General features: G+C 35.9%; 1 protein-coding gene across 5 annotated transcripts in view; it reads right to left on the minus strand.

The window, feature by feature from the left end:
• TBC1D5 (TBC1 domain family member 5) overlaps positions 1-15,292 on the minus strand; it is a 316,503-nt gene that overhangs the window by 31,069 nt on the left and 270,142 nt on the right. For all 5 annotated transcript variants that reach the window (XM_050970727.1, XM_030227169.2, XM_050970725.1 and 2 more), the window contains one exon: positions 10,326-10,489. In XM_050970727.1, the coding sequence (XP_050826684.1) occupies positions 10,326-10,489 (164 nt within the window). The remainder of the gene's footprint in view (positions 1-10,325; positions 10,490-15,292) is intronic.

The following is a 15,292-nucleotide window of genomic DNA, read 5'->3' on the forward strand; positions in this document are numbered from 1 at the left end:
ACTTTTTAATATTAATTTACCCAATCACATTTTCAGTTTTTTCGGTATTCATAGTAAGAGCACTCAGGAAACCTCCCCACAGTTCTTGACAAATTGGCAGGGCAAATTAGAAAATAATTTTGATGAGGTTTCAAAACATTTAGAGGAAAATAATGGGAAAAATGAGATTGATTTATGGAAATCCTGAAGTCAGGGACTTGCTAAGAGTCTTACCAGTACTTAAGTTCTTATTCTGTGTATAAATTATACATAGAGTACACTTTTTAGATGTCAGTAGCAGTTTACAAGTCAAACAAGACTCAGATGCAAGGCATAACTTGCTTTCCCATTTAATTTTAAGCAAATTCCCCTGGAGTCAAAAGCAGTGGTTACTCCTTCCATCTTGTGGAAGGAGTTTCATTTATTTCATTTTCTAATCCAAGAATTAAATACAAGATTTAACCTTATAATCTTGAATCTCTGACAGTTGAATGTTGGTTGACACCCCCATAATTTTTTTATATTCTGTGCCAGCCACAGAATAGTGTACAGCATATGGTGACATTTAAACCAGAAACCCCTGTTTCTGAGCACAGAATTAAACACAGTGGAACTTAACCCAAGCTTTTAATTTATTTTATTTACGAATGTAACTTGTTATTTAACTGTATCACTCACAGTCCCAAGGCCTTGCTCTGCTGGGTGCTGAACAAACATAAAGACAAATCCTGCTTCTCTGAAGGACTTCATGGTGTAAGCCAAGAAACAACAGATGGCTGGAGACACACATATGGGGAGGACATGGAAACAATATGGCTATATTAGTCAGTCTTCTAGACATGGCTACAGCATGGAGCCAAACTGTTGTTGATGAAAAGGTAGAATTTTGGAGAGAGTTTTCATAAAGCATTTATTTTGCAGATGTTTAGAGAAAGTTTCTTCTGTGTGGAAGGCGCTATGAAATGATTTGATGAAAGTGCACCAACCACATCAGAAGCAGGGGTGAAATGTATCTTGTTACTTCTACATTGAAAATTTTGGTATTTGTGATATTTTTGCACAAAATAAAGTTTTGTGACTATGAATCTGTTATCCAGGGAGGACATAAAGAAGTTCAGATTCTGCCTTCATATACTAATTCCTGCAGAAGTAGAGGTTATGTATAGATTTCCTGTGCTGAACCATTTGACAGTATTTATCTGTCTATCTGCTAAGTGAAATATCCCCATGCTTAATATATTTCCAAATAACTCATGTATTGTGTTCTTTACATCTTCACAACTGCCTAATATTTTATTATTTCGAATATACTTTCATAAATGTTAAACATTTTAAGCACTTTCAGCTAAGTCCTACAAGCTTGTGTTTTGTTCCTTTAGACTGTAGGCACAGCTAACATGAACCCTGTTTTTATTTTATACCTTTAACTCCTGCTTATGCTTTTTTTTCCCCACCATTTTAACTCAGGCTGCTATTCCAGTGTGGTATGAGATAGCTTAAGTAGGAATGTCTTTCTTCCCTTTTTTCTTACATATTCTTCAACATTTCTCTAAATTTCACTAGTCTTGTGCAGTGCTAGTAAGCACAGTTGCTTAGACTTTACACTTTCTGATAGTTACATATCTATTGCAGTGCTTTTCTAGATCAAAACCCTTAAAGCACAAACAGGTTCTCTGTCAGATTAGAAAAACCTTTTATTTTTAATCTCTTTTCTCCTCTGACTTATTGTTTTGATCTGTTGCTTTCCAGTTTTGCTTTCTGGTAGTACTGTGTATCTCAAAATATATCAGAGGACATCTGAGTAAGCACAAATGAATTAGGCAAATAGTAATCCTAGAAGTCTAGGTTCCAAAATTAGTGCTATCAAAGTTAAAACATTTCAGGGTTCTCTTCTGCTCAAAGGACTAAATTCTGAAGAAAGAGAAAAAGAATGGCCACTGCCAAATCTTTTGTGAACTTATATTTGTGACAACCCTCTCAAAGGGGTGGGGGGAATACAACTGGGGAAAAAAAAGAAAATGAAACAAAAAATTGAAGGAAAGGTCAACAAAATATCCACTGCACCTCCAAGGAGCCAAGCTAAATCAGGTTATGTACCAACCCAAGAACAACAAAAAATTATTTGGTTCAGAGGGATCAGATTGAAAACAAGTATCAAAGACAAGAAAGGAATTTTATAATTGAGATAAAAATGTCCAAGTAGAATGAGACCAAGACAAATCTGGCAATAAATTAAAATGCTAGCAGGCATTCACCTGCAAAGGCACATATTTTTGGGCATTAGTACAATCCTTCCTGTGTGTGCTCTTTTTAACAACACAGTAAGGGATGGCATCTCATGATGCGTCTCCAAGCCATGCAAACATAAACAGAACAAAGAAATTATAAAAAAGGAACAAAAGAATAAGAATCTCTGTACTTAACATCCCCTCTCAAAATAGAGATCAAGCCCCAACAAAACTGAAAGGGGCTGCAACTTGGATTCAGTATAACCAATAACCCAGGAAGTCTCCTCCAACATTCAAATTTCTAGTATTCTAGAGTCAGCATTTGTTGAGGAGACTCACACTTTCAAAATGCAAGAAAAATTATTATTTTACTGCATTATGTATCTGTAGCTTTCTTGAAATATAAGAAACAAGAACTTTTGGTCAATTATTTATCTTCTTCCAAACTGAAATACCTATCCTCTTCCTTGCCCCCCTAGTTTTAGGAGTTTACATGTTTATTCATTATTCTTTACATATAAGCAGTATTTTTTTACCATCCATATTTATTTATAAAGTCTACTAAGATTGGTGAACTTGAGGCAAAATAGCTATTTTATTGCATTGATGTATGATTATCAATTCATTTGATTTACTGTCTTAAAAAAGTTAAAAATATATAGAAATTAGGAAGGAAATGAAAGGGGGTGCCTCAGAGAATCTCCCTACAACCTGACATATATATTTAATTTCAATTAAAGTCCTGAAGATAGCTGAAACTCTGGCTAACAACTTCTAAGCACCAGGTCCTGCTGTTGAATTTTCATCTTAAACAGTTCAAAGTCAATTTGCCAGCTCAGTTCAATTTGCCAGGTCAGTTTCCACATCCCACCTTGCCTGGAGATGTTAGTGGCAGAGAACCATGGGTTTGGGAATTTTCCAAAGCAGCTCCCACTGTTGAACCTATTATTGGAACAGGTTCCAGGTGCACCAGCCTCACTGCTCAGAGCTAGAAACCAGCAACTGTACTACTGGAGCGTGAGAAGGGTTGTTTTCCTCTAACCATGGTACATTTTCCTCTTAAAAATATTCTGCTTCTGTGGTCGGACAATTTTTCCTTAGCAGGAAGATGGGGAAGGATAAATATGACTAATGGAGAAAGCTCCTGCCTGGAGACAAAGAAAACAGGGATGGAAAGAAATCTCTTCTGCAAGCAGACACATCTACCTGCTGCGGAAGAGAGACTTATCTACCTGCTGCCTGCACAAGTCCACCTGCTGGCACTGCGCTCTGGCACTGCCAAGAGACAGTTTAAAAATGAAACCCATAAAAATCAGCAAGATCCATGGAAACGCAAAAAGCTGGGCATAACTCACTGTGGAAGGGCAGGCACTGAACAGCAGAGTATGTATGAATAGGTACTATTCCACTTGGTAAGGGAACAGATAAGAAGAGAAAGAGCCCCAGGGTACTAGAAATTACCCCTTTGAACAAAAATGCTGATATAAGGCTTCTCTCAGTTCTGCTGTTGAGATTGTTGACTTAAGAGTATTGGAAAATTTCTTCATAAATAATAAAAGAGAGACATTAATTTAGATGGTATGGCTGTAAGCATTTTGGAAATAGTTATAAATAAACACATAGGCCAGTGAGAATCCCATACCTTCCATTATGTTTCACTATGACATCTGAGGGACTTTCTGCCCATATGTTAACACACATTGCTGGCCTTTAAGACTGCATAAACCCACTGTGGCAGATGTAAGAGAAAGGTGAGCAAGGAAACACTAACACATTTACTTGAACCTTACTGAAAGAGTTAATTAAGTGTTATGTACTTCATTAGGTGTTATGTACATAATTATGCTTCTTGATTTTGATGCACATAAACAGTCCTTTCTGCAGGCCTCAAAGCACACCCTTTGTTAAACTCATACTCATTTAGATTTTTTTTAAGCATCAGTTGCAATATAGTTTCATTAAATCCTCCTCTGGTCAGGCTGGATGCATTTGAGCTTTGCTATGACTCCTAACATGACTGAGGATGTAGACCAGAGCAGGATTATTTATTTAAGGGTTTTAGAATCTCTAATTTTTCAGAGTTTAAGGAAGGTAAAACTTAAGTATAGTGATTATGGAGGGGCTATAAATATACACCATTTATACTACATTGTTAAAATAACAGAAGTACAAGTCTTGTTTTCACAGGAAATTGTTTGATTTAACAAAACACAGACAAAAATAAGAATTAAGCTATTAAATGCATAGCCACAACCTCTTCCAGTGGGGGAAAAAAATCTTCCACACACAGAAACCCTTTCCGCCCAAAAAACTCCCAAATAAAACAACAGCCTGGTTTAGAGGCATGTCTCATCCACATCCATGTTTTTGCTGAGAGTTCAGAGCAGGTCTCTCAGCTCTGCATAGAAATGGGCAGTAATTTCATGCTATTATCTTAAGAGAGCAGGATGAAGAGATGAAATTCCCACTGAAAAGGAAAATGGGGCAGCTCAAGCTACCAACACAGACCTTCTGATATTTTTGTTTTCCACTGGGATGCCGAAACAGTAACTTCATTATTAATGTATGGAAAGAGGATGGACAGAGCAAGTCCTGTACCTCTGCTGGTAGCATGACTGCTGTGAAGTGTCACACTTCTTGTGTCCTCACTTTGATCCTTTTGTAAACATTGCTGATGGTCTCATCCATTCATGATTTTTGTAATTTTAAAATTCTTTCTGACATTTTAAAAGCGCTGCCTAATAATTTTTAATGTTCTTACTGCCTTTTTTCAAGTGGTATCATTCTGCTTCTGTGCAGAAGTTACTGGAAAATATTATTCACCTATATGTATCTGAATCTTTTGTACCAGAGAAAGATAAGTTTACACTGACATTTTAAAAATATTCCAAATGGCCCCACAGGTCTGTTCTCTATACATGTTTATTGCTTGAAATATGACAGAAAAAGCACTGCAGAGCCTCTTGGGTTTTTTATTCATCTTTTTTTTTTTTTCCCAGGCAATTAACTTCCTGTTTTTATCACAGTACAGTTTCTTTTCCCTGAAATGAATCACTCCAAAAAAGATAAGGAGCTCTAGGATTCAAAGCTGCCACTCATGCATACAGCTGTTGCTTTACTAAATTATAAGGAACTTGCAAGTATTTCTAATAGAAACTATAAAAGGCAATTTATTTTTTCTTCTACTGTTTTCAGCTCTTCCATTTGAGTTCCAGGATGTCATGTAAGCCAGAGGACAACAACCAAGAAAAGAACTATAGTTCCAAAATATCTCAGAGGTTTTTCTATGAACTCTGTTCATGTGACCTGTCAGCATCTGAAATTTAATATTCTTTTCATCTAACCCTAAAATTAGACAGGCACTGGAATATTAAATGAATTACTTTTTTTTCTTTTTTGGTGTCAGAATTGGCCTGTCACATCAGAATAAGGAAAACATATGTTCTCCAGTGTAAACTACAGTTAAACATTAAGGCACTTAAGTATTTTAAACTTAATGGCATTGAGAATAATCAACATGTCTTTAACTTCAGGTCTAACAAATCCAATATACTGATCAAGAATTGGCTGATGTACACAGACAAACTAACTTATTCTGGGCACATTTTATGATGCTTAACAAAAAAAGGACATTTCATCATAGCATTTGTACTTCCAAATAAGTGTTTGGCATTGGTAAGTCTGAACTGAAAAGTATTTTGCTTAAATTAAAACATTCTAAAGAAATTTAAAAAGTAACAGTCAGGGAAAAGATATATGGTAATAAAAACCATCTCCAAGATGTGTACCATGCACAAAAAGCATGTTCTTCTTCAAAGGAACTTTTGCATACATGGTTTTCTTTGTGTGGTTGCCTAGTATTTATCTTACCATCTTGTTGGTTTTCATATACCACCTCTACTTGAGCAGAACTGTCAAGTCTGTACGCTTAAACTCAGGCTCTTAAATCACTTCAGCAGATGTCTATTTAATTGAAAATAATGGCATACATTAATTTTCTAACCTGTAGGGGTACTAATAACTAACTTCAAATCAGTCAGACTAGCTACATAAATCACAGACAGTAACAGTTGTTTATGCATGCTTGTGGGGACAATAGCATATGTTGTCAAATTTGATTTAATTAAAAAGTCTGTGCAATCAGAACCAGCATAATGCATGACACTTCTGTTCAGGATATTTTTGTGAAGAAATGAGGATTCTGACTGACCATGTTTGTAAATTATTTTAGTAAAGAAAATAAACTGCTCCAGATTTTCCTTAGAAATGTTGCCTTCTTGGGAACTTTTTAAGTAATGTATTTTCCAAATGGGTAATTTGATTTTTCTTAAGTTGAAACCTTTTATGTAGAAATTTACTTATTAAAACACAAAGTTTTTCCAAATCAAAACTTTATTTTCAGTCAAATCCACATTTTCCTAATTTTTTTTATTTTTAAAGTTTTAAAAATGTTTATATTATTTGACTCAGATGTTTCCCCTCTGGCACATCTCTATGTCTGAAAGCAATTTCCAGAATATTCTGCCAGAAGCTGGGATCGGCCAACCATATTTGCCAGAATCAATCTCTAAGCAGCTTTGCTATTTGCTAAAAAGAGGGGTAGACTTTCTTTAATGATTTCTGGAGTCATAAATGAAACATAATGAGAAATAAATGGACCACAAATTCACCCTTTTTCACAACTCCACCAAAAAGTAGAGGGCAGTAGGCAGGCTGAGAGAGGGAATTTGTAGGATTTTATTCCAGCAAGACTGAGCCATTCAGAAGATAGTGGGCACTAAAGTGCATTACAGATTAAAAATTCCTATATTTGTTTACAGGAGGACAGCTCCAGCAAACTGCTGCTTAAGTTATTCCTGTCAGAAAGCCACAAAGGATACAAAGGAGCAGGGAACCTCTCCACACTGGGCACAAAACAGGCTTCAAAACCCTTTTGGTAGACATCACATTACCATACAGCTTTGTGCCACTCAACAGTAAAGTCAAAAGTATCAGCATGCCATGGGCTGCCAAAACATGAACTGAAATTGTGCATTCAGCCCTGAGGCTGTAGATTCATTTCATTTTGAACAGAGGACATCTGTTTCTGGTAACAGAAATAAGTCACTCCACTGATCTTTGCATCTGAGGGGAAATAAATACGTAGAAGAATAAACACAACCCAAATGTTACTAACCTTTAGAAGGCCTTAGTATGAAAAATGGACACATTTTAGTGGTGGCAATGAAACAAGTTAAGTATCAGTTTTGATCACAACTCTCACAGATAAAGCCCAACTTGTTGGACAGGCTTTAGGAAAGAAAGAATTTAGACATGTCAAATTCCTCTGTGAGAGTTTATGCTCTCAGAGAATCCTAGAATGGCTGAGGTTGAAAGGGATCTCAGAAGCTCCTCTTGCCTAAGCCCACGCTCAAGAAGGGCCACCAAGCATAGCTGGCTGCCTAGGATTAGTGTCCAGATGGCTCCTGAATATCTCCAAGCATGGAGAATCCACAATCTGCCTGGACAACTTTGCCAGTGCTCAGCTGCTCTCAAAAGCAAAAAAAAAAATGTTTCCTTGATGAACAGACAGAGCCTCTTGTGTTGTGGCTGGTGTCCATTGCCTCTGGCCCTGTCACTGGGCACCACTGAAAAGAGCCTGGCTCTGTTCTCTTTATAGCCTCCCTCCAGATACTGATACACACTGGAGAGATCCCCTCTGAGCTTCCCTTTTCTAGGCTGATCAGCCCCAGCTCTCTCAGCCTTTCCTCACAGGTGAGATGCTCCAGGTCCTTCATCACCTTTGTGGCCCTTTGCTGAACTTTCCCCAGTATCTGCATCTCTCTTGCACTGGGGAGCCCAGCGCTGGAAACAGCAGTCCAGGTGCAATCTGTGACAATGACATTCCTGTCCATCCCATGACACCATTACAGTAATGCCCTCTGGTCTGTCAAAATCACTTATTTTAACTGCATGTTAAAGGATATATTTTTATGTATGCATTCCAATTCCACTTTGCTTGGAAAGAGCTTGTATTAGAGATACAAGGATGAAAAGGAAATGGATTATCTTTCATCTGCCACACCAAGAATAAGTGTTTTTAAAACCATCTTTTCATAAAGAGATTGTTGCATGGCAATGCTCCAACAAAGGTAATTTCCCTAATACTTAACAACATAATCTGTATAATTATAAGATTAAAAATGTAAACCAGTTCAGTTTGATAAATAAAACAATGTTTTATCCATTCTGTTTTCAAGCCTTCTGCTTCCAGAAAACACCTGTAAAATGAAGCAATTATTCAATTCAAGACTGATGCAACTACTTCGGGACCTCAGGAAGAACTCTTTGGGGTCTTCTACTCTATGTGGAAAATGAAGTACATGAATTTTACAGGAAAACAAAAACCAACATTCTCTTGTGCAACAGAAAATAGATTTAAACAAACCTTTTCCTCTTGGATCTGCTACAAATTCTGTTTGCCTATATTAAGGGTCACTCAAAAACTGAACCCAAAGATTTTGATAACCTAACTGTTTAATCATAAAATACTAAAATGTAAATTACATATCACAGTGTAAAGAATTGTTTTAGAAATTTATGCCCAGATTTATCATGATTAACAATCCACTAAAAATTATCATAATGACAACAAATCTGTTATAATGCATAATTCTTTATGCAAAATTCTTCATGAAAGCATTAATATAATACCCCAAATTTGGGATATTATTTACCTGGAAAAATATGGTAATAATAAATGGATTTTAATTGAGTATGAATATATAATGGTAAATTTTCCTGTCTCCTACTAGAGGACTAAGAAGGAATTATTCTTCAACTCTACTGGTGCAAAACCCCCAAGTTCTGGTCTGGATAAAAGTTGCAAATGAAAGCTGTATTTAGATCTTGTTAAGCCACATAAAAAGAAAAATTCAATACTGCTGTATTTATTTTTCTTCAACTCATGAGGACAAGCAGAAAGAAATTAAATTGTTGTTTTAGCTTTAAATTAAATTCAACATGTTTTAAATGGTCACAAACCAAAATTATAGCTTCTTGTTGACTAACCACAAAACACAGCTTTTCTTTAGACAACAGTAAAACATTTGGAACAAGAATTACACACTCTCATTCAGTGAACAAAAACTGAACAAAGTTGCACAAAGTTGTGCATTTCATTAGAACATTTTGAATATCAAACTGAAAACATGATGTGACTATTAATAAAGATTCTGCTGTTTAAAGTAAAAAGCACTGAGAAGTTCAGATGAAATTTCTGTGCAATATTAGCTCTGAACACCTGAAGAATGCTGTAACAGAAATTTGGCTCTCACAATTCCTCCATATTGAATTAAATAGGCAGTTATATGAGCCTACAATTCTGAAAAAAGAATGGAGAAAACCACTGAGCCCTCACCCTACAAAAAAATACAACTTATTACATCTACTATGTAACTGTTTTCTAGTCAGCAGAGAGACAAAGGGAAATGTGCATAGAGAATAAACAATAATCCTCATGCTTCATGGCATACCTAGTTTATCAAAGTAGTGCTCCAAAAATATCTTGGATGGGATGAGAATTTCTTTGGAACATACCCAAGATAAGAGCTGATTTTCTTGGATGAGAACAATCTGTTTAAATACTAGCTTCTTGTGACCAAATGGAAGGTCAGAGCTGCACAAGAAATAGAACTGTGACTGCAGACTACAGATGCTACAGACACTGGGAAACCTCTGATGTATTAAGGAATTTCAGGGACAACAGATGGACATGTTTGGATCTGCTGAGCATTCAAGCTTCCCACTGAACTGTTTATTAACTTCAGGACTACAGCAAAAGCCTAAGAAAGCAAAAAATCTTACAGGACTTCTCTTGTCCTTCTCAGAGGCAACAGGCACTTGCATTTTCATTTCAGGCAGGATAATGGGATGGAAGCCATTATGGGATGGAAGCCATAATGGAGATGTCACTCAACACAAAAAGTTGAAATAGCTTATTTCTGCTTTGGCCATTAATGCATGCTTAGGGAAACATTTCCAAGTGCAAGTGCTCAATGTATGGAAGAAACGAGTGTCTCTAATGAGTAAGTTAATGCAGTGTGACATTTTAAGAGTTTAAAAGTTAAAAGAACCCACCGACTCTTTTCTGCTCATAGTTTTGCTTTGGGAACGAGAGCGGGAGATGGTGCTGAAAAAGGAATCCTTCTTTGATGCAGACAAAGGTGGAGATCCTGTAAATTCACGTCCTCCAGACAAGCTCTCTATGCTTGGAGATGAACTGATGTTTTTTGAACTTTGGCCTGTAAAGAAAGTATAAAAAAATCAAACCAGTTAATCAATGGGCTTTTCCTTTTCTCCACAAATACTTCTTTGTCTCAACTGACATTGACTGAGAGTCACAGACAGCCCAACACAGAATGAAATGTCAAAGTGTGTCAGCATGCACTGAGAGATTGAAAGACTGTTCTCACATGGAACTTAATTTCTGTATGAGAGAAGAACACGGAATCTTTGTGTATATATGGATATATACACAAACATACACTATCTAGTACACACCTGTATCTATATATATGCTAAATGATGTGTGTGTATCACACACACACACATACACACACACATATATATACATATATATATATAAAAATAAATATCACCTCATTATATGCACCCTAATATATCCACAGACTGAGGAACTTCATGCCTTGCTTGGCAAAATGAGCAAAGTACCATCTCATAAAAATTTTAAAAACCCAACTGATATCATCAACACTACAATGGAAATAGTTTTTTCCAACTACAAAATTTGGCAAAGAATGCTAACAACAAGAACTTCAGATTCCAAAAGTGGGTTGGACACTGAAGATCTGGATCACAATATTAAGACTTGAAGCAGGAAAAAAAGTAAGTTAAGTTTGGAAATGAACATAAGCTGTCCAGCTTCAAATTTAAGGCCACCTTCGCCTAACAGAGACTTTGATGAAGTCTACTTAATAGTTACCTCTTGTCATTTCATGGAGCTTTTGAAATGAATCCAGCATTGTCCACTATCACAGTGAAGACAGCTGGGGAGAAGCCTGGGCTGGTTCACCATGGCAGTGTATGCCTTTGATAAGGCTAGTTTTCTTCTAGTTGAGGCTTACAAAGTGTTTTCTAATATTTAAATCAAAATTTTGTTTTCATTAGTTCCAGGAGGAAAAAAACTCCAGTATATCAGTTTTCATCCACTTTCATTACAAAAATGTTGCCTTAAGACAGATGTAAGTTTAAAAAATCTTTTTATCATGTGTATGATGAAGTCAAACTGGAATGACTCCATGAAATTGCAGAGTTTTCCATTCTGGAAAAAAAGTTAAAAAGCACATAAAGCTAATGCTCAAGAATTCCCCATCTCTTGTCTGATGGCTATTCTGATGAGAGGGGTTATGTTTGCCTTTTTCCTTTCTTCTGTTTTTGGTGTGCTTTCATGTTACCATCTATAGCATTAAGTATGATCCTCTGCAATTAAATCATTCACATTTTCTTAAGGGAATAAATACAGATTTATTTGAAATATACTTTTTGCAAGAAGATTGTTAAATGCCAAGAGACTGAACTAGCAAAGAACAAAACATTACGTGTGAATAAACAGACCTTAAATGACAAAACCCAAGAAAGGATCTGGGTTTAATATGCTGAACATTTTCTAGTAGAAAACTCATATAAATTGCTTCCCATCTTGTTCTTCATTCTCTCTTGCTTTATTCTGCTCACCTCCCCCATAACCCTCCTACATTTTATGCCCTGTTTCTGTGGACCTTCCTGTCTGCCTCCATCTCTTCTTCAGATCGCTTCACACTGCCTCTTCTGCAACTTCTTATTCTAACCTTTTTCTTTACATTTTTTTTACTTCCCACCAACTTCATTCAACTGGACTTTTCTGTTTCTTCACAGTCCTCCTCCAGGCACTTACTACCTACCATCTAGTCTGAGGAGCTTCCTTAAAAGTACATGAGACTGAGGCTCTTGTAGATCTCACTTAACTTTTGCCTTCCCATTTTACAGAAAAATGGGATATGCATTAATCATGTGCACTGTAAATGATTCTGGAGATGAAAAAGGAAAAAACACTGTGTGGCAAACAGCAGAAATATTCAGTTGCAAGGAAAATTTTAGAAAATTTCTATTTTTAGGATAAAATCATGTCACTTGGCAACACTGTTATCCTTATCGTTGCCTTTATGTAAGAAAAAACACTTTATGAATTTCATAGTGGCAAATGGAAGTGTGCTTTTGAAGTAGGTAAACTTAAAAATAGTTTTGGAACAGATGGAATCACATATTTTAGCAAATAAAGCATTTATAAAAGCAGTTTACACAGCTAAGCAAGAGAAGCCAATATAAACGCTAAACGTAAAAAAAAAAAAATGTATTTGGTGGACAGAGTAAAGTGCAACAGAAAAATATTTATTAACTATATATCAGATTAAATAGTCTCTCTTTACCATCCTAGTAATAAGAAGATATATTCCCTATAGGATGAAGATTAAAAAACAAACAAAAAAAGTTTAACACAGAGCAATGTATATTTTTCACATGCTTCACTGTATGGCCTGGACTTAACACAATTCACCTGCAAATAAGCAGATTATGTGATAAAAATTCACAGATAATATTGAGAGAAGAACACTTTAAATATATTTGAGGAACCCACACACATGAAATAATACAGCTTGGTAAAACAATGGAAAAAATGATGTGTGATGATTTTTTTTTCTATATTCTGTCTTTCAGCTCTAAGGAAAAAAATGTCAAAAAAATAGTAAGAAAATGAAAAGACACAGAAGTGTCCTCATGGCCACTGCAAACAGCTACACCTCAAAAGACGGATCACAGTTCAGAGGAACAGAATATGCAACTACTTGCATAATCAAACAAGATTTTGTGGACAGAATAATACAAGTGTCCTAAAAAGGAATTTGCTCAAGTAACACCGAGAGCTCTGAACAGTTTGGTTCTTATGGCCTATTAATAATATAATGAAAATAAAAAATAAGAGCAATACAAAATCTAGTTAAACTAAGACAGAGATACAGTAAACCAGAAGTGATAAAAATACTGTATCTCTATGTTTGATACCAAAGTAAGAAGAAAGGTTAGGATGCACCTGATCCTTCTGTATGAATAAGCAAATCAGGGGAAATTATTATTAGAAAACATTACTTTTAAAATTCTGCATCCAACCCTGTGAACAGTGTCGTGACATGGATTATTTGGGGATATAATTGAGAATTAAGACAGAAAGAACAGCACTTATGAATTATTACAGCGTGTTGCAACTCATAAAGCAGGATGGATCCTTGGACTGTGATAGTCTTTTCTAATTTCCAGAGAAGTCATTGTTTTTACAACTGTAAATATGAAAGCTGAAAGACAGGTCACACCAATCTTATGTTTTTTCCCTAATGTCAAAAAAAAAAAAAAAAAAAAAAAAAAAAAAAAAAAAAGAGAAAAGAAAAAAGACATCTATGATTTTCCCAACACAGAAATGTAATGAATCACAGAATATCCTCACTTGGAAGGGATCCACAAGGATCAACGAGTCCAACTCTTAAGGAAGCTGCTGCAACAACATTTAACTGAGTCACCACATTGCTTCAAGTCCTTCAGATGTATCATGTATGCACTGTGCACTGAGGCATTAATAACCCTCACATAACTTTGGAAACAACACTGCAGTACCAACACAGAGATTTTGGGATCTCAGGACAATGACAAAAATGCCATTTGTACCTTCACTGTTCTGTGTCTTACTGATTTTACATCTTTCTTAATGTGCAGTGTGGTACATTCTGCTCTCTCAACAGCTTGACAAGAAGGTAATGGGACAGAGTTTCTAATTTTGTATTATTCCTCAAAAAAAAAAAAAAGGAGAAAAAAGAGAAAAGAAGTCTTACTCTTAACGTAGAATCAAAATGCATAAAGATTGCAATAAAGTACAGTTAATAACTAAACTCGTGTCCTTCTTCAGCAGCTTAATCAGCAACCTGGGAACACCACTGAATCAAAACTCTCATTTTCACCTGCTCATTCTGTCAATATCAGATAAATACATTATGGCTCCTTACAAAACATTGGAGGAACCTAATCTCTGACCATCTAAGCATGTACCAGAAGGTCCTAAAGCCTATATAAAACAGGCTGAAGAAACCCCCTAAACATGGAAATCAAATACGTGCTTATGAGGCGCACAGAACAAATATGTAAAGATCCCTGACGTATGCAGTAGTCAAAATATATTACCGTGTAGGATGTCTCAAATATATACATACATACATATATACATATATATATGCATTCTGAAATGCATAAATAGTTCACAGTAATGATGCACAGGATTTCACACACTAAAAATACATCCATTTTTGAGGCAAAAAGGAGCAACGTTATCTCCACGGGCTGGCTTCTAAGTGGCTCACTACTTGCCTGTTGCTAATGATACTGGGACTGACCCCAGGATGAGAAATGCTCTGCCTCAAAACCATTTGGAAAACATACAGATGGGGCAGTGGAAAAGGGGACAAACCTGTTGGTATTGTGGAGACCTCTGATGTCTTGCAGAGAATGATAATTTAAACTTAATGTGATCAATAATTAGGCCATATAATAAAGTAAAAGGTGATGGCAAGGAGGAGAAGACTTACAATGAAAGGAAAGTGAGCTTCAGGTCTTACTAAGTTTGAGCTAAGTTATGGGGGATATAACCAGGAACACTGGCGGTCCCTGCTAAAACACATGAAAAATCAGAGGAACATGCAAAAAAGACACACAAAACTGATGGCTCATTCTGTTTGGTCCCTACAGAGGGAAAGAATAGCTTTCATAGTTATAAGAAGAGCAAGGAAAAAGATACCAAGAAGATCAGAAGTATGGTACTATATATAATTTAAAACCATTCAGATCTGCTCATCTGTCTGTATTTGCCATAGTGAGGATGTAGAGTATTAAAATTTGCAAAAAGAATGAGATGAGTTTTATAAAACTTTCCAGATAAATTAGTTTCCCTTTTCTCCTACAGTGAAATTAGAACAAAGGCTTCTAGCACTTTCAAACTTCATTCAAAC

Source organism: Serinus canaria, chromosome 2, assembly GCF_022539315.1.
Source record: "Serinus canaria isolate serCan28SL12 chromosome 2, serCan2020, whole genome shotgun sequence".
NCBI classification, from domain to species: Eukaryota; Metazoa; Chordata; class Aves; order Passeriformes; family Fringillidae; genus Serinus; species Serinus canaria.